This window comes from Oncorhynchus mykiss, chromosome 23 (assembly GCF_013265735.2).
Source record: "Oncorhynchus mykiss isolate Arlee chromosome 23, USDA_OmykA_1.1, whole genome shotgun sequence".
NCBI lineage: Eukaryota > Metazoa > Chordata > Actinopteri > Salmoniformes > Salmonidae > Oncorhynchus > Oncorhynchus mykiss.
The window spans coordinates 40455860-40475548 of record NC_048587.1 but is presented as its reverse complement, the minus strand read 5'-3'; the positions used below and the strand labels follow the sequence as shown (position 1 = coordinate 40475548).

The window sequence follows — 19689 nt, the reverse complement described above, 5'->3', positions numbered from 1 at the left end:
CTGTCTTCTTTGCTCAGATAGTAATAATAAAAATACAAATAATTGATAGCATTTATATTACACTTTTCCACATGCTCAATGTGCTGTAAGGAGGGAAACTTACCTCATCTCACTTGATCATGTTTTTACCCACATGTCCCTGATGAAAACCTGAAAACAATGGGTGCATTCCATGTCACCCACTAGCTTTACTAGAGAGCGCTTTACAAAGGAGGAGGTATGAGTATTTTTACATACTGTATCCAATGAAGACATTTATGGTCTCATGGCTGTTTGCAAATGAGGTGTGACAGGCTCAGCCATAGAGCAAGAACAGGTGCTTTTAAAATCTATCAGAAATGCTGAGAAATTGACCCATGGAAAGCTTTCCTGATTATTTTGGTCTTGTCTGTACTCTGGTCTCTTTGGTTATGTGTTGTTCTTCAATGAGAGTGTCAACAAGAGGATCAGCATTCGGTAAGTCCTCATCATAGCAAAGACTCCATAGATCCAGAGTTTCAGAAGACCTTTATTACCGACATACTGTCTACCTGGACAGAGACCAGCTCAGTAGTGTTAGTGAATGGAACCGATTGGCCCATTTCAACAACCCCTTTAGTTTCATGGGTTACAACTACATAGGTCATCTCTCTCGCTCTCTCTCTTTGATTGAGTGTGTGTACACATAATAAATGTTATGACAATTTGCTTCGGAAAAATATATACGATTTCTAAGTAGCCAATGTCACTGGGCGAGTGGATGGCAGCAATTAGACTTGTTCTTTACGCGCCTCAAACTTGGCAATAGTGGTTACCTTGAATAAATGCATGTTTATCCGTAATGTTGACGAGCAATCTTCTGTATCTTGTTTGACGTTTCTTTCGTTTTCTTGCATTTGTTTGCAATAGTTTGATTGTGGTAAGAACCATGAGCTCTCCCACCATCCACATCCACACCATACGTTCAAACACCTGTTTCTGTGAATATATCCAGTACCGTGTGTTATACTGTGTTTACAATGTATACCTCTGTATTTATGTGTCGTTTTAAAGGCAGCAGTGGATTTGATCCCTACGCCAGCGAGTCACCAGCTCCTGCCTGACCCTGTACCCATGGCAGCAGGAGGTGGACAGGGTGTGTATACAGTTCCTTCAGAAAGTATTCACATCCCTTGACATTTTCCATATTTTGTTGTGTTACAGCCTGAATTGAACATTTATTAAATTTTGATTTTGTGTCACTGGCCTTACACACAATACTCCATAATTATGTTTTTAGAAACTATTACAAATGAATTAAAAATGAAAAGAGTTAATAAGTATTCAACCTCCTTGTTATGGCAAGCCTAAATACGTTCAGGAGTAAATAAATAAGTAACTGCCATATAGCAGTTCTGCAACATACTGCCAAAATAAAGGAAATACTTGAGTAAATGAGGGATACAAAGAATATTGAAAGTAGATGCTTCTACACAGGTGTGTTTCCTGAGTTAATTAAGCAATTAACATACCATCATGCTTAGGGTCATGTATAAAAATGCTGGGCAGGTCATTATTTTGTCTACCATAGCTATGCCCCAATAGAATGACGATGCTCCCATCCACAGGAGACGCGAGTGGTCACTGAATGGTTTGATGAGCATGAAAACGATGTAAACCATATGCCATGGCCGTCTCAGTCACCAGATCTCAACCCAATTGAACACTTATGGAAGATTCTGGAGCGGCGCCTGAGATAGTGATTTCAACCACTATCAACAAAACAACAAATTATGGAATTTCTCATGGAAGAATGGTGTCACATCCCTCCAATAGAGTTCCAGACACTTGTAGAATATATGCCAAGCTGCATTAACACACTTTATGTTGGTGTTTCCTTTATTTTGGCAGTTATCTGTATCATATTTAGTGGTGGACAAAGTACTCAATTGTCATACTTGAGTAGAAGTTAAGATACCTTAATAGAAAATGACTCAAGTAAAAGTAGAGTCACCCAGTAAAATACTACTTGAGTAAAAGTCCAAACGTATCTGGTTTTAAATGTACAGTGGTGGAAAAAGTATAAAATTGTCATACTTGAGTAAAAGTACAAAGTAAAAGTAAATGCTATACATCAAATTCCTTTTATTAAGCAAACTAGACAGCACATTATTTTTTGGGGGACAGACAGGGGCAGACTCCTACACTCAGACATCATTTACAAATTGCGTTTTTGTGAGTCTGACAGATCCAGTAGAGATGCCAAAGTGTTATATTGACAGGTTTATGAATAATTCTGTCTTGCCTGAGCATTAGAAATGTAACAAGTACTTTTTGGTGTACGGGAGTAAAAAGTACATATTTTATTTAGGAATGTAGTAGAGTAAAAGTAAAAGTTGTCAAAAATATAAATAGTAAAGTCCAGATATCCCCCAAAAATACTTAAGTGGTATTTAAAAGTATTTCTTACTTAAGTACTTCACATCACTGATCATACTATTCTCTGTATATGAGAATATATTATTACCTGAGAATACATTATCATATTTTGTTGTTCTCTCGAGCTAAGATTGGATCCTATAATACTAAAAGATATTCCTGTCTTTTCGCTCAACCGGGTGCAGCACCTTGGACTACAAGAAGTACCCAAACTTCTACAACTACAACAAACACCACTCACCAATGGTATTCTTCACCAATCACGATTATATACAGGAGATGAAAATATGGACGAATTTCCATGACAACAAATTAATCAAACTGTACATCTGAAGATGTGATCTCATGTGATTGTCACGCCCTGACCTTAGAGAGCCTTTTTATTTCTCTATTTGGTTAGGTCAGGGTGTGATTTGGGTGGGCATTCTAGTTTTCTATTTCTTTGTTTGTATGGTTCCCAATCAGAGGCAGCTGTCTATCGTTGTCTCTGATTTGGAATCATACTTAGACAGCCTGTTTTCCACCCTAGTTTGTGGGATCTTGTTTTTGCACAGTTGCTGTATAGCCCTGCAGAACTTTACGTTTGTTTATATTTTGTTGTTTTGTCTGTGTTTCAGTATAAAATTATCATGAACACTTTCCACGCTGCGCTTTGGTCTCATTCATTCAACGACGAGCGTAACAGTGATCACGTGATTTAATGTGAAGTTAATGTAATAACATTTGACAACATGTGAAGCAACATGTGACATGTGATGACAACATATGAAACGTGACATGTGGGCACACAAATGAATTAATGTGAAATAAATGCAATTTAGAATATTTTACTTTGAAAAGCACAATTTACATTAATTCAATTTAAACAGTTGTGGTTCCCTGCAGGTTTTATTTAGTTCCCGGTTTGATCCATCGATTTCCCCCAGTACGTTTTAGGACATTCTTAGAACATTGTGTCAAGGTCCCCTTGATGAACCAGGCTATGAGGGGTGGCCAGTCCTCTTCTGGCTGTGCCGGGTGGAGATTATGACAGAACATGGCCAAGATGTTCAAATGTTCATAAATGACCAGCATGGTCAAATAATAATAATCACATTAGTTGTCGAGGGTGCAACAATTCAGCACCTCAGAATATCAGTTGAATATCCAACCTGAAAATATATTTACCTTGGAAGCTATCCTCACCATAAGGCAATCGTTCTCCTGTATATTATGAGTACAGCGACTGCAATTAGAAGGCATAATGTTAATGTTACTAACGTTACTGGAGGTTAGTTAGCACAGTGTCCAAGGAAGGGCCAGAGATATATAAAATGGTGTCGTCTGCGTAGAGACTGCCAGAGGTCTGGACAACATGCCCTCCGATTTCACACACTGAACTCTGTCTGCAAAGTAGTTGGCGAACCAGGTGAGGCAGTCATTAGAAAAACCAAGGCTATTGAGTCTGCTGATAAGAATAGTCGAAAGCCTTGGCCAGGTCGATGAAGATGGCTGCATAGTACTGTCTTTTATCGATGGCGGTTATGATATCGTTTAGTACCTTGAGCGTGGCTGAGGTGCACCTGTGACCGGCTCGGAAGCAGGATTCCACAGCGGAGAAGGTACGGTGGGATTCGAAATGGTCAGTGATCTGTTTATTAACTTGGCTTTTGAAGACTTTAGATAGGCAGGGCAGGATGGACATAGGTCTGTAACAGTTTGGGTCTAGGGTGTCACCCCCTTTGAAGAGGGGGATGACCGCAGCAGCTTTCCAATCTTTAGGGATCCTGGACGATACGAAAGAGGTTGAACAGACTGGTAATAGGGTTTGGCGGCGGATTGTTTTAGAAAGAGAAGTTCCAGAATGTCTAGCCCAGCTGATTTGTACGGGTCCAGGTTTTGCAGCTCTTTCAGAACATCTGCTGTCTGGATTTGGGTGAAGGAGAAGCTGGGGAGGCTTGGGCCGGAGCTGTTGGCCGGGGTTGGATTAGCCATGAGGCAGGCATGGCCAGCCACTGAGAAATGCTTATTGAAATGTTCGATTATCATGGATTTATCAGTGGTGACCGTGTTACCTAGCCTCAGTGCAGTGGGCAGCTGGGAGGAGGTGCTCTTGTTCTCCATGGACTTTACAGTGTCCCAAAACTTTTTGGAGTTAGAGCTACAGGATGCGAATTTCTGCTTGAAAAAGCTAGCCTTTGCTTTCCTGACTGACTGCATGTAATGGTTCCTGACTTCCCTGAACAGTTGCATATCATGGGGACTATTCGATGCTATTGCAGTCTGCCACAGGATGTTTTTTTGCTGGTCAAGGGCAGCCAGGTCTGGAGTGAACCAAGGGCTATATCTGTTCTTAGTTCTGCATTTTTTGAACGGGGCATGCTTATCTAAGATGATGAAGAAATTACTTTTAAAGAATGACCAGGCATCCTCGACTGACGGGATGAAGTCGATATCCTTCCAGGATACCCGGGCCAGGTCGATTAGAAAGGCCTGCTGGCAGAAGTGATTTAGGGAACGTTTGACAGTGATGAGGGGTGGTCGTTTGACCGCAGACCCATAGCGGATACAGGCAATGAGGCAGTGATCACTGAGATCCTGATTGAAAACAGTGGAGGTGTATTTGGAGGGCAAGTTGGTCAGGATAATGGCTATGAGGGTGCCCATGTTAATGGATTTAGGGTTGTACCTGGTGGGTTCCTTGATGATTTGTGTGAGATTGAGGGCATCTAGCTTAGATTGTAGGACTGCCGGGGTGTTAAGCATATCCCAGTTTAGGTCACCTAACAGAACGAACTCTGAAGATAGATGGGGAGCGATCAATTCACAAATGGTGTCCAGAGCACAACTGGGAGCAGAGGGGGGTTGATAGCAGGCGGCAACAGTGAGAGACTTATTTCTGGAGAGGTACATTTTTTTAAATAAGAAGTTCAAACTGTTTGGGTATAGACCTGGAAAGTATGACAGAACTTTGCAAGCTATCGCTGTAGTAGATTGCAACTCCTCCCCCTTTGGCAGTTCTATCTAGACGGAAAATGTTGTAGCTGGGTTTGGAAATCTCTGAATTGTTGGTGGCCTTCCTAAGCCAGGATTCAGACACGGCAAGGACATCAGGGTTGGCAGAGTGTGCTAAAGCAGTGAGTAAAACAAACTTAGGGAGGAGGCTTCTGATGTTGACATGCATGAAACCAAGGCTTTTTCGATCACAGAAGTCAACAAATGAGGGTGCCTGGGGACACGCAGGGCATGGGTTTACCTCCACATCACCCGAGGAACAGAGGAGGAGTAGGATGAGGGTATGGCTAAAGGCTATCAAAACTGGTCGCCTAGAGCGTCATGGACAAAGACTAAAAGGAGCAGATTTCTGGGCATGGTAGAATAGATTCAGGGCATAATGTGCAGACAGGGGTATGGTGGGGTGCGGGTACAGCGGAGGTAAGCCCAGGCACTGGGTGATAAGAGAGGTTGTATCTCTGGACATGCTGGTTGTAATGGGTGAGGTCACCGCATGTGTAGGAGGTGGGACAAAGGAGGTATCAGAGGTATAAGGAGTGGAACTAGGGGCTCCACACTAAACTAAAAGAATGATAACTAACTTAAACAACAGTATACATATATATATATTGACATATGAGAGAGACATACAGCGAGGCATAAAGTAATCACAGGTGTTGATTTGGAGAGCTAACCTCGACAACAACGGGTGAGACAACAACAGCTAATCAGCTAAAAGGTAAAATGCTGATGACTGGGCAGAGAAGGTCGGTTAACTACACACAGAACATGAATTCACGGCTGGGGCCGACAGATGAAAAAAAAAAATATATATATATATATATATATATATATAGATATATATAAATAAACAAACAGAATAGAGTACCGTGATTAATGGACAGTCCAGCGGGCATCAGCTATGTAATCAAGTGATCATAGGGTCCAGGGGGCAGCAATAGAAGGAACAGGGAAGCCGCGGAGTAGTCGTTACCACGCTATCACACGGGCGACGCAGCGTTTAAAGTTAGTAGTCCGGGGCTAGTAGAAGCGTCTTCTCCGACGTCCGACGGAGGCCGGTTGAAGGCACAGCGGATGGAGTATTCGTCGGCAGACCTGCCGTGGTGGTGCAGCAAGCCAGATGGCGAAAGAGGTATTGTAGTTGTAGTAATTTAGTTTTCTATCTGGGAGATGCGCCTGGCTCACAGCTAACTGAATGTTTCTGATGACGTACACTATTTATGGCCTTTATTCTGAGACTTTAAAGTAAATAGTGAAGATGTGTCATCATGTAAACACAGTATTGTCAGCAATAACACACTTTTTTGACAACATAACACCTTATGTATGATACTTATATATGCCTTGTTAGGGAGATAATGTGACAATGACCAATTAAATTGCATGTAGCCAGAATATATTAGACAAATAAAAACAAAGGCAAATGTAATTACATTTATTTTAAATCTCAATAAACAATCCTTCTAACTAACCAATATTCTCTGAAATGTCTATGTACTTTAGTTTATGCTTAATTATTTGTAAAATGTTCTTCATATTCAATGCATTTGTGGTTTTACTTTCTCTCCTTATACTGACAATCGAATGGTACTTTCAAGCAACCACAAAAAGCTGCAGTCACGGGACAAAGATTTACATCCTAAATCATTACTCAGCCCAAGTCATTCTAAATGGAGAAAGAAGTTTTGTGCGCAAGCAAAGTCTGCCAACAGTACTAATATAATCTGTTAGTGGAATTTGAAAGGATTAACTATTGATATATATTTTTTGGCTTAGTGGCAAGCATGTGAAATTATTTATTTCAGGTGAACTTCGGTAACTACAATGCTATCATGAGTTTCTTGAATGTGAACCAGAACCACTGGAAGGTCATTGTGAGTAAAATCCTTTTTCCAAAATTGATTTAGGTATATTTTTGTGAAGGGGTATGAGGGTTGTAATATGGGTAATTTAATAGTAAAATAATTTAAGGTGTCAATACATTTCTATATTGCTTCCCAAGTATCTGCATGAACCATCAGGCCAAGTGTTGTCACGCCCTGACCTTAGAAAGCCTTTTTATGTCTCTATTTTGGTCTGGTCAGAGTGTGATTTGGGTGGGCATTCTATGTTCTTTATTTCTATGTTTTGTGTTTCTATGTTTTTGCCGGGTATGGTTCTCAATCAGGGACAGCTGTCTATCGTTGTCTCTGATTGGAAATCATACTTAGGCAGCCTGTTTGGCCACCTTAGGTTGTGGGATGTTGTTTTATTTGTAATTTTTTTTTTTTTTTTTAGCTCTGTGTAGCCGTCAGAATGTGACGTTGTTTTGGTTGGTGTTCGGATTAATTAAAGAATCATGAACACGGTGCACCTTGGTCCACTTCTTCCGACGGGGGTTACAAGTGTTTTTGGTTGACCCTGTTGGACAGAAAGAGAAGGAGGAATCAGAACACGCTGCATTCAAATTCTGGTCTAAATTATTCCATTGTACTGGATCTAATACATATTAGCATTTTACATACATTCATATGTGTAATAATTGTGGGAGAATGGGAGAAACTCCCCACATACAGGTGTGCCAAGCTTGTAGCGTCATACCCAAGAAGACTCAAGGCTGTAATCACTGCCAAAGGTGCTTATGTCCAATTTTTTTTATATATATATATATATATATATATATATATATATATATATATATATACATACACATACATTTGCAAACATTTCTAAAAACCTGTTTTTGCTTTGTCATTATGGGGTATTGTGTGTAGATTGAGAGGGGGAAAATTATTTAATTATTTCATCAAATTTAGAATATGACTAACGTAACAAAATGTGGAAAAAGTCAAAGGGTCTGAATACTTTCCGAATGCACTGTACATCTCCGACACTGCCAAGACACCAGCTATGCAAGTGTCAGCTAGCACGTATTTATGCTTGATCTGATTGAATCTAGGCATTAATGTCAAGTGTCCCTGAGCACTGCTACTTTTTATTTGGTGTTATCAGATAATCACACAATTATTGACTTAATTCCGGGCTGCATTTAACAAAGTGCAGAAATGTATTCTTGCCAATAAATCTGTGGGCTATTTCTGTCATGGCCAAAAACCTGATGGCGAAGCAGGAAATTCAGATTTGCTTACATGTAAGAGGTGAGTTCAAATCCCAGATGTGGTTGCATCCCAAGTGTGCTAACCGATGTTGAGATTATTTCCATTTATGTTCCAATTCCTAATTTAAAAATTATTTTAATTAGAATTTGAATTGATGTGTACTTCCTGAATACAGTTTGTTGTTGTATATCTACTGACAAAATACAGTTCAGCTGTAGAAATACCTTAACAGTTTTTCCACTATTTTCACCGCAACGCAGTAGCTGGAAAATTACTATAAAATTACAGGATAAAAAAATAAATAAACATGTTGTGCAATAGCGCATCTACCTTTAAATGCAATTGCAAGTCAGGCATACCAAGTTAATTTGCAGGAAGGGCCAAAAAGTACCCAAGTGCATTGCAATTGACAGTAAATAAACTCAGCAAAAAAAGAAACGTCCTCTCACTGTCAACTGCGTTTATTTTCAGCAAACTTAACATGTGTAAATATTTGTATGAAGATAAGAAGATTCAACAACTGAGATATAAACCGAACAAGTTCCACAGACATGTGACTAACAGAAACGGAATAATGTGTCCCTGAACAAAGGGGGAGTCAAAATCTGCTGGCCATGACAGAACACTGACATTCCTGTATTGCAGGAAATCAGGCAAAGAACAAGCAGTATGGCTGCTGTCATTGTCATGCTGGAGGGTCATGTCAGGAGGAGCCTGCGGGAAGAGTACCACATGAGGGAGGAGGATGTCTTCCCTATAACGCACAGCGTTGAGATTGCCTGCAATGACAACAAGTCCAGTCCGATGATGCTGTGACACACCGCCTCAGACCATGACGGACCCTCCACCTCCAAATCGATCCCGCTCTAGAGTACAGGCCTCGGTGTAACGCTCATTCCTTTGACGATAAACACAAATTGCAATTTATTGCCCTGGCCACATCTGCAGTCCTCATGCCTCCTTGTAGCATGCCTAAGGCACATTCACGCAGATGAGCAGGGACCCCAGGCATCTTTATTTTGGTGTTTTTCAGAGTCAGTAGAAAGACCTCTTTAGTGTCCTAAGTTTTCATAACTGTGACCTTAATTGCCTACCGTCTGTAAGCTGTTAGTGTCTTAACGACCGTTCCACAGGTGCATGTTCATTAATTGTTTATGGTTCATTGAACAAGCATGGGAAACAGTGTTTAAACCCTTTACAATGAAGCTCTGTGAAGTTATTTGGATTTTTACGAATTATCTTTGAACGACAGGGTCCTGAAAAAGGGACGTTTCTTTTTTTGACGAATTTATATAGAAAAACTCTAATAATACATTATCCTATTACTGTAAAAATGTATCTTATAATGACCATAACATTTACCCCAAAATTAATAGCAATGGCTAACAGTGTAGTTTCATGTTATCACATGTTGAACCACATGATTTCACATGTGGAAAATTGCATGATTTCACATGTGAAACATGACATTTCACAAGGGAAATCATGTAAAAACTTGTTTTTGGAACACTTCACATGTGACATATCGAATCTAAAATCATGTGAAAACGTGTTTTGGAACACTTCACATGATATTTCACATGTGAAAAAGTGTTTTTGGAACACTTTACATGTGACATTTCACATGTGAAAAAGTGTTTTTGGAACACTTTACATGTGACATTTCACATGTGGTGAACGCGTCTGCTTTTGAAGCACTTTACATGTTTTTAAATGTGCAATTCCATGTTATCGCTGTTCAGCTAAAATATTACCCCACCTGTGATTTGAACTCACTCACAACCGCTGGATTTGACGTATGCTGATCTTTCTGCAGCACCACAAAGCCTTTAGCAGTCCTTTAAACATTCATGATCTATAATACATCTCTGCACTTATCAGAAGCGTGCCATCTGCACTGCTATTTTAGCTATCAGTTATTCTGACTATTCTCTCGTCATTGATTTATTTGACTTATTTCAGAAATTTCAGGGTTTGCTGTACAGGTGTCTAATGTTGGTGTGGCATATTATTCTGTTTTAATGATACTCCTGAATCACTATGATAAATATAATAGTTTTTCTTGAGTGTATTTTTAACAAAGCTGAGATTCACTTTGAAGTCTAAAGTGTAGGAATATAGGTGAAATCAGTATCTGACAGATATGGTGGCATAGCAAGAATATTGGCACGAGGTGAACCAAGAGGTTGTGAGTTCAAACCCAACGTAAAGACATGTTGAAAAAGTTAGTTGAAAGCACTGTGTATTTAGCCTTGTTATGTATTGTGTTACATTGATTAGATTTTTTTAACTTTAGGTTATTTAGTAAATATTTTATCAACTCTATTTCTCTAACTGCATTGTTGGTTAAGGGCTTGTAAGAAAGCTTTCACGGGAAGGTCTACATCTGCTGTATTTGGCACATGTGACAAATCAAATCTGATTTGATCACAACTCTTTTTTTATTTGCAGTTCATCACCTGTGAAATTTCACGTGAAAATGTTCATCTACATGTGAAAGGTTTTTGAAAGTCCATCATATGTGAAGTGTTCCAAAAACACATGGTTTGACATGATTTCACACGTGAAAATCCACGTCATCACATGTGAAGTTTTGTGCAAAACATGTGGAAATGTCACATGTGAAATGGTTTTCCATAAGGGGAGGGAACACGTGGAGAAATGATGATGACAGGGAGAATGAAGAGGAAATACCATTCTTCTGTGTGTCTGAAATGGAACCATATTCCCTTTTGGTGCACTACTTTCAACCAGGGGCTAAAGGAAAAAAGCTGAACATACCGTAGCTCCGGACATTTCTAGACATTTAAAGTTTCTCCTGTTTCTGTGTTGAATACACTGTGAATGGTACTGAAAGAGAAAACAATGAGTCAAGAATATAAGATCCATTGTAACACTCCCTCCCACTCATGTTTGAATGATACAATAACTATTGTTATTTTAAATGTTACAATTGTAAAATGGTTTAATGAATCTGCTTCTGACCGTTTATTCTCTCTGTAAGAGAAAATAAACCGCCAAGTGTAAATTATTCATTGTTCAAACAAGATTATAAAACATGTATTTTATTTGGTTACTTTTGTTTGAAAGCACACTCTGCAGTATTGTCTGCAACATGTGCATTACTCATGATACCCAGTCATACCACCAAGTGTCGCTAAAACCAAACACAACTTCAAACTGTGGCCCGGTCGAATTATGTTATTTGGGTTACATACACATAAACTCCTTTCCAAATCCTTTCAGACTATTTTAATACAGACGCTGCTTTTGAAGATGTATATACACAGAGGATACAAAACATTAAGAACACCTGCTTTTTCCATGACATAAACTGACCAGGTGAATCCAGGTGAAAACTATGATCCCTTATTGATGATACTTGTTAAATCCACTTCAATCAGTGTAGATGAAGGGGAAGAGACAGGTTAAAGAAGGATTTTCAAGCCTTGAGACATGGATTGTGTATGTGTGCCTTTCAGAGGGTGAATGGGCAAGACAAAATATTGAAGTGCCTTTGAACCGGGTAAGGTAGTAGGTTCTAGGTGCATCGGTTTGTGTCGAGAACTGAAACGCTGAGTTTTTCACGCTCAACAGTTTCCCGTGTGTATCAAGAATGGTCCACCACCCAAAGGCCATCCACCCACCTTGACACAACTGTGGAAAGCATTGGAGTCAACATAGGCCAACATCCATGTGGAACGCTTTTGACACCTTGTAGAGTGTATGCCCCGACAAATTGAGGCTGTGCGTATAATCAGTGTATATTGTAGCAAACGGAGGGAGTGGGAAGTGAACCCGCATCAGCGTGAAAGGCAAAAATCCTACACATTGGCCACCATTCCATTTCTGACACCATCGTAGCGAACTGACGGAGCGGGAAGCGAACCCGTGTCTCAGGCATGAAAGGCAAACACCATAAGGTTAACACATTTGGTATGAATTGTAAAGTGACTCATAGCAAGGATCGATGCAATATGGTAAACCGACCTTGTCTTGTCTACTGGCAAACTTCATTCTGTCTCCAATAAATTATCCATATAGCCTAACTACTGATACGGAGTCAGATACCTTTCACTCCCCTGGTGATTAAGGATAGTATGGGAGTAAAGTAATCCTATCCTAGATCTGTGGTACAGTAGCATACGAGTCGTCTCCCTCCGAAGTTCTTCCCCAGAGTTTTGATGCGTGCGGAGGCGGAGCCAAAACGTCGAGGAGTCGCTCGTTCCGCTCGAGGTCGCAGAGGGATTAGTCAAATTGAAAAGGTGTCAGATCCGCTCGAGGTCGCAGAGGGATTAGTCTAAATTGAAAAGGTGTCAGATTCGCTCGAGGTCGCAGAGGGATTAGTCTAAATTGAAAATGTGTCAGATCAGGTCTCCTAGCGCGCGCACGATTCAGTCGAACTGCCTGGCGAGGGTGACATTATTTTCTTGACCTTCAGTAAAACAGGGAGTAGGAAAAGAACTGAATGAAGTCAGAGTTTGACTTTCAACCACTTATCAGAAAGTCTTCTGGATATTGTTTCGCTAGCAACATAACTTCTTTATACACAGATCTTCTGTGCGGTCTGCTCCTTGAGCCTCGGCTCCAAGCACCTGACAAACGCTAGCTGAGCACTACTTTACACTCCTCCAATCCTTCAACAGGGACCGGACAACCTGTGAACACATTTACAATACTGGTAAGATGTTCTGTCTTTGACCTCTTCGTTTGGTTATTATTGAGCGGTCTTGGAAGACCACAAATCAAAATCGGACTAACCAATTTTCAAATTTGATACAACTTGTCGATAAAACGAGCCCAAATCTAGCTAGCAGCAACGTCCGACGTTCTATTAATTAGTTATTTTCTATCTAGCCAGATCTACCGTTATTATAATAATAATAATAATTTATATCATGTTCTGTCCTATTCTGTTCATTTGGTTCTGTTCTATTGGGGTTCTAGTCTATTCCTTCGAAGTGTGGCAAGGTTTTCAAACCTCTCCTCGGGGACCCCCCAGACGTTCCATTTATTTGATATACCGTTACTGTACCAGTTTGTTTTCCTAACTACAGGGAAGCCCTCTAGCTATAGCAGCTCCGTGTTTGTTTACAAATGCTCATGTGCCTCCCTCAATGGACAGCTGCTCAGTTTGTTATGATGTTGTTATGACACCCTCTGAACTCTGTGTACTGGGCTTGATGGCAATCAAGAGGAGGGTCATGTACTAGCTGGCAGGCAAGGTGACTGAGTCTGTGACACATTGACATGTATGCCATTACTAGCCACTAGTTATCCAGAACAGAACTCGTATGGGGTAACTTCTGATTGGAATAAAAATGGATTCATGATTGCTGCCTTACATGATGCCTCCTCCCTTCACACACATGTAGCGCCTATCATTCCATATTATCATAGCTAATATGATGTGATCTGTTATTGTACTTGACCGTGTCTACTGCCTATTATTGTGTAGTCTCTACAATGACAGCATATGTGATAACTTAGCCCCACAACCTGATGGTAAACAGAAGCCCTGCTGTAGACAGAGAGACACACCAATAACAGTCCCTCCCAGCACAACCTTTCACAAGAATGGGAGGAATTTGAATATAATTGAATAGAATGGGATAGAGTAGAATAGAAAACATTGTCCTTCAGAAGGACATTTCTTTGCAAAGTCTTGCACAGGTGACACAAAAAAAAAACACATTCAGTTGGAGGTACAAAGGCGGTACAATATTTTCGTGTTTTAGCCCAACACTTTGCCTCCCAGCTCCATTGGGTGTCTTAATTGCTGTTTTGTTTTCGCCCAGAAAACTCCTATTTTAATTGGATCTGTGTGGCTGCAGCTCTGTGTGTGATCTCAGATATGCCTCATTCACTTGCAGCTGTACAATCCAAAAACCAGACTAATGTATTTTTCTCATAAAACATTTATCCTGGATATGTTTTGTCCCGTAAGTGCTGCTGGCTGTGTCCCCTGTGATGTAGAATTCGGGGGATGGTATTAAGATGCGGTCACTTCTGCCTTTCAGTGTGCGCCCCCAAATGTCACCCTATTCCCTATATAGTGTACTACATTTGACCAGGGCCCGTAGGGCTTTGGTCAAAAGTAGTAGGCTTACACTATGTAGGGAATAGGGTGACATCTGGGACAGAGCCCCCAGTTTACTTCTGTCGGGAAAAGTTTGCAGCTTTTTCCCTGACAATTGGCAGAGTTCCAGACAGCTCCAAGTGAAAAAGACATTTCCTAGAAGTTGAAGGAAAGTGGAAGGAGTTAAGGAGTAGTATTCTGACAGGGAATGATCCAAAGATAACATTCCATGGTGAATAGGCTTCCTGAGTGAAAGAAAAACAAACACATTAGATTGGTTTTAGAGAGCCACCCATCCTTAATTATGTTGTAGTTACAACTTGTAATAACACCCAGTGCTTTGCTAATGCTTTTATTAAATAGTAGTGAATGCCCAGCTCATGATGACATGTCTGTGTGTTCTGGTAGGTTTTACTGTTTCAGGTTGGCGGAAACAGCTGAGAACCCAACACACACCTTGCCCTAAGGACAATTCCAGGCAGACTCCATTTGATTTACATCGGGACAGACAACCAGGCCCCATACACAAACACACACTCTGGAAACCAAGCAACAGAAGGCAGAGGAACACAGCCTCTAACAACCAACTACCCCACCTATCTCACCATCTCACCCAGTTGATGCCTAGCCTAACGTAGGCCCGGAGATAAAAATGTTCTCTGCTGGCTGTTCTGGTTGATTCCTATCTGACTGACACACGCAGGCAGACAGACTGGCTGGTTTGGGCGTTTTGTGACGCTCTTCTGTACGTTCATCATCATTGTGTATCCGAAGGAATCAACATGCACCTGACTGGGTAAGGTTGAGGCCTCGAATGCCAAGGACCACTTAGACGCGGTTGCGACAACTGACCTCGTAAGGACCGTGTGTGGTTACTCGTCACTGGTGTGGTGGTCAGTTATGGGTAAGGAACAGGACTTCCTGGTGGCAGTGAAGAGTGGAGACATCCTCCTGGCACACAAACTTCTGGCTAAGGTTAAATGCAACAAAACCAGTGAGTACCTAGACACACACACACACACACACACACACACACACACACACACACACACACACACACACATCTGCTTTCTCTTTCAATTCCTGATGCAGCCCATGTCTGCCTGTGTTTGTGTTCAGAGCATGTGTATCTGTTGGCTTGATGCAATGTACAGCAGAAGCATTGATAGCCTGTCCCTTATCTGAGTGATATTGTTCTCTGTATCTATATCAAAAGAAAAACATTGTATTTAAAATAGCAGTATCAGGTTCAACCATCCACCACAACCAATGATCCATCTAGGGGTCGGACAATTTGAATTTAAATGTAGTCAAACCCCTAACAATATGACCTAATCTCCAAAACACAGATGCTGGTACTGTACAATATGTCTCAGGGTGTGCCTGGTCAAAAGTAGTGTACTGTATAGGGAATAGGGTGCCATCTCTCTCTCTCTCTCTATGAAACCTCTTTCTTGCTGTTATGTGCCTGTGCTGTGCTTACATCGTGGCTGCTGTTCTGCTCTGTTCGGTGGCAGGCTCAGAGGAACAAGGGCCTGTCCCTAGCACATGGGGTTAGCGTTATCCCTACACATCATGACATGCTGCTAATGCCTTTCAACAGTCAAACACTCATGGGCTAAATGTTTCAATTCTCGGGAAAGGAAATTAGTGGCGTAGTTGTTGCTTTCATTTTTAAATTTGTAGGGCTGGGAATTGCCATGGACCTCACAATATTATATTTTCACGATACTTAGGTGCCGATACGATATGTATTGCAATTCTTACGATTGTCATGATTCTATATGTGTTACGATTCAATACTGGGATTTTATTGTGATTCGATGTTCCAAAAATATATATATTTTTTTACCTGACGAAGATCTGTTTCAGACCGAAACGTTGTCAATAAAGCAGTGGATTAGGAGCTTTAACAGTATGTGGGTCTTCTTGTTTTATACTAGTATTCTTTATTAGTCCAGCACCTATGATTTTAAGGATGTGCGTATGACCACAAACTTTTCCAAATATATTGCTCACCATATGTCTGCTGCACAGGGACAAGTGGGAGTCATGAGATTTATTTGCTGTTGATCAGTCATGTTAATAAAATTGCTGAAAACAAATTGGATACCTTTTTAAAAAGTAGATGGTGAACAAGCCATGAAGAAAAAATACTGGACTTTTGGTGTAGGCACCAAATATTCGAGATATTGTCAAAACGATACGGTATATCATCCAAAATAATATCCCAATATGTAACTGTTTCAATTGTTCCCCCCGTCACTATTAATTTGCAGTGTGGTTTATTTCACTTTACCAACTTTCCGGATGTAATGCATTCATCAAAGTGAAATTAGCCAGTTTCACTCTTGGAATATGCTTGTGTGAGTACTCTACCCTGACTGGAGAAATAGGCTACTTTCTGATGCTTTGTCTGTAATATTTTCCATTTGTAAACGAGTAGTTTAGTATCTCAGGACGATAAGACTTAACATTTGAAGTGCTCTATTTTAACAAACCTAATGCAATGGTAAATCTAAGCGCAGGCGTTAGCGCTATAGGTTCAGGGGTGTGTCAGAAATATTTTTGCTATTTTCACAACTACAATTATCGGCGTGAAAGGGCTGGGTTTTCATGAACAAACAAGTTGTGGGTGTGTTGAGGCTTGTGCCCTCACTGGCCAATCAGAATGTGCTCCATGGCTAAATATGTGGTTGCTTCAAGTTGTGTATTTCCAGTCTTTTATGTATTCCCTTGGAATCAACTCCAATTCCAATGTTAGTCCGTTTATAGTTTGTCAAATGCCTTACCGAAATGAAATAACAAAATGTAGAGGTATCCTATCTTTGCTAAATACATTAACTTGAACCCATTTTGCAGTCCACATTGTTCTAAGTAATTGCATGGCTTCAATAGCATTCACACTGATATAGGGGCTAGGCCTACTGTAAATTACATTATGGCTGACCATGTACATGCCAAACATTGCCAATAAGCCAGATTAAATTCCCTATTAATGAGGCCTAAAAAGAGAACCAATAATTCAAATCAAATTCGAAACAAAAATCAACCACAACTTGTATTAAATAGGCTATGTCTATATACACTTACAGGCACCATCGTTTCTCCCTGTGGGTATGTAACATTAAAACAGAGCAGACTATGGAGGGTATGTAACATTAAAACAGAGCAGACTATGGAGGGTATGTAACATTAAAACAGAGCAGACTATGGAGGGTATGTAACATTAAAACAGAGCAGACTATGGAGGGTATGTAACATTAAAACAGAGCAGACTATGGAGGGTATGTAACATTAAAACAGAGCAGACTATGGAGGGTATGTAACATTAAAACAGAGCAGACTATGGAGGGTATGTAACATTAAAACAGAGCAGACTATGGAGGGTTTTATGTACAGGACATCCACACTTTTCACAGTAGCTGGATCCAGTATAGATCCAATATAAAGAGAAAGGGAGAAAGTCTGTATACTGCTCCCAAATATATTTTATTAACATAATCGGATCTTACAGATCAGATCGTATTCTCACATCTCCAGGAGTTGCATTGCATGGGCACCACAGAGTTGGCACCATAAAACCAGGACGGTGAATCATTCTAATAAGTTTGGTTGTAATAAAATGTTTCTAAATACAAAGTATACAGGCATAAAAAGCAAATTAGAATGCTTTTGTTCCACTTGCATATGGGCAGTGTGCGTCATAGGCTGTGTTTCAGCTGTAAAAATTCAAGCCATAACCAACTGCTGACGCTAAAACCAGCTTTTGGTTCGTCTTAAATATCCCTATCAGCGTATATAGCTCCACAGTGATCTGGTACTGTTACTTCCTGTATATAGAGCCGCAGTGATCTGGAACTGGTACTCCCTGTATATTGCGCCACAATGATCTGGTACTGGTACTCCCTGTATGTTGTTCTACAGTGATCTGGTACTGGTGCTCCTTGCATATTGCTCCACAGTGATCTGGTACTGGTACTCCCTGTATGTTGTTCCACAGTGATCTGGTACTGGTGCTCCTTGTATTTTGCTCCACAGTGATCTGGTACTGTTACTCCCTGTAAATAGCTCCACATTGATCTGATACTGGTATGCCTTGTATATAACTCCATTCTTGTGGATATTATTCCTCTTGTGTTACTAGTAATTTTAAATATTATTTAACTCTGCATTGTTGGGAAGGGCTCATAAGTAAGCATATCACAGAAACGTCTACACCCATTGTGTTCGGTGCATGTGACAAATAATATTTTATTTGATTTGACGCGCACACACACACACACACACACACACCATGTCATCACCATTGACCCTAGTGGAGGGGTTAAGGATCTGGTCAATGCTACAGTCGTTCATCACCGCAGGAGAGCTGTAAGAATGACAGAATCCCAGATGCTCTGGTCTACACTGGCTGGTATAGCCCTGGCTAGGAGTCAATGAAGTTGAATAGCATGCCTATTGATTATGTGGAGCTGTAAAAGGTCTGTCTGTCTGTTAGTCAAGGTGTGAGGGCCAATCAGAAAGAAAGGGAACAGGTGGTAGTAGGTCACCATAGGGCCATAGACCAGGACTGCGTCCCAAATTTCACCGTATTTCATATATATATATATATATATATATATATATATATACACACACACACATTTCATAATATTTCCTATATAGTGCACTACTTTTGATCCATGTCCTATTGAGAGCCCGTAGGGCTCTAGTAAAAAGTTGTGCACTAAATAGGGAATAGGTTGCCATTTTGGATGCAGCCCAGTGGTCAGAGAGCTGGTAGACCAGAGTATGGCTTTATCCTGAGTCTGACTGACCATCTGCTGACAGGTCCTGTCTCTCTGTCCTCTCCTAGACTAGCCCAGGCTACATCCCAAATGACACGCTATTCCCTGCATAGTGCACAACTTTTGATCAGAGCTACATAGGGCACAACTTTTGACCAGGGCCATAGGATAGTGTACTATGTAGGGGATAGGGTGTCATTTGGTACGCTACCCTAGTCTGGTCGTCCACTAAGACCCGCTATTATTGACCCAAAGAAGGTCCAAAAATGCAGGCACAACTTTTTTGTGGAGGTGACCGATTCATCATGGCGATAGACATACTCACAGTGAA

General features: G+C 40.6%; 1 protein-coding gene across 3 annotated transcripts in view; it reads left to right on the top strand.

Moving 5' to 3' along the window:
• The first annotated feature begins 12701 nt into the window (after positions 1 to 12701).
• Positions 12702 to 19689, top strand: part of LOC110502760 (caskin-2) — a 74702-nt gene continuing 67714 nt past the window's right edge. For 2 of the 3 annotated variants that reach the window (XM_021581029.2, XM_021581027.2), the window contains exons 1-2: positions 12702 to 13170; positions 14977 to 15562. In XM_021581029.2, coding sequence (XP_021436704.2) covers positions 15469 to 15562 — 94 coding nt within the window. In that variant the 5' untranslated portion in view covers positions 12702 to 13170; positions 14977 to 15468. The remainder of the gene's footprint in view (positions 13171 to 14976; positions 15563 to 19689) is intronic. The other variant, XM_021581028.2, reaches the window with a different exon arrangement.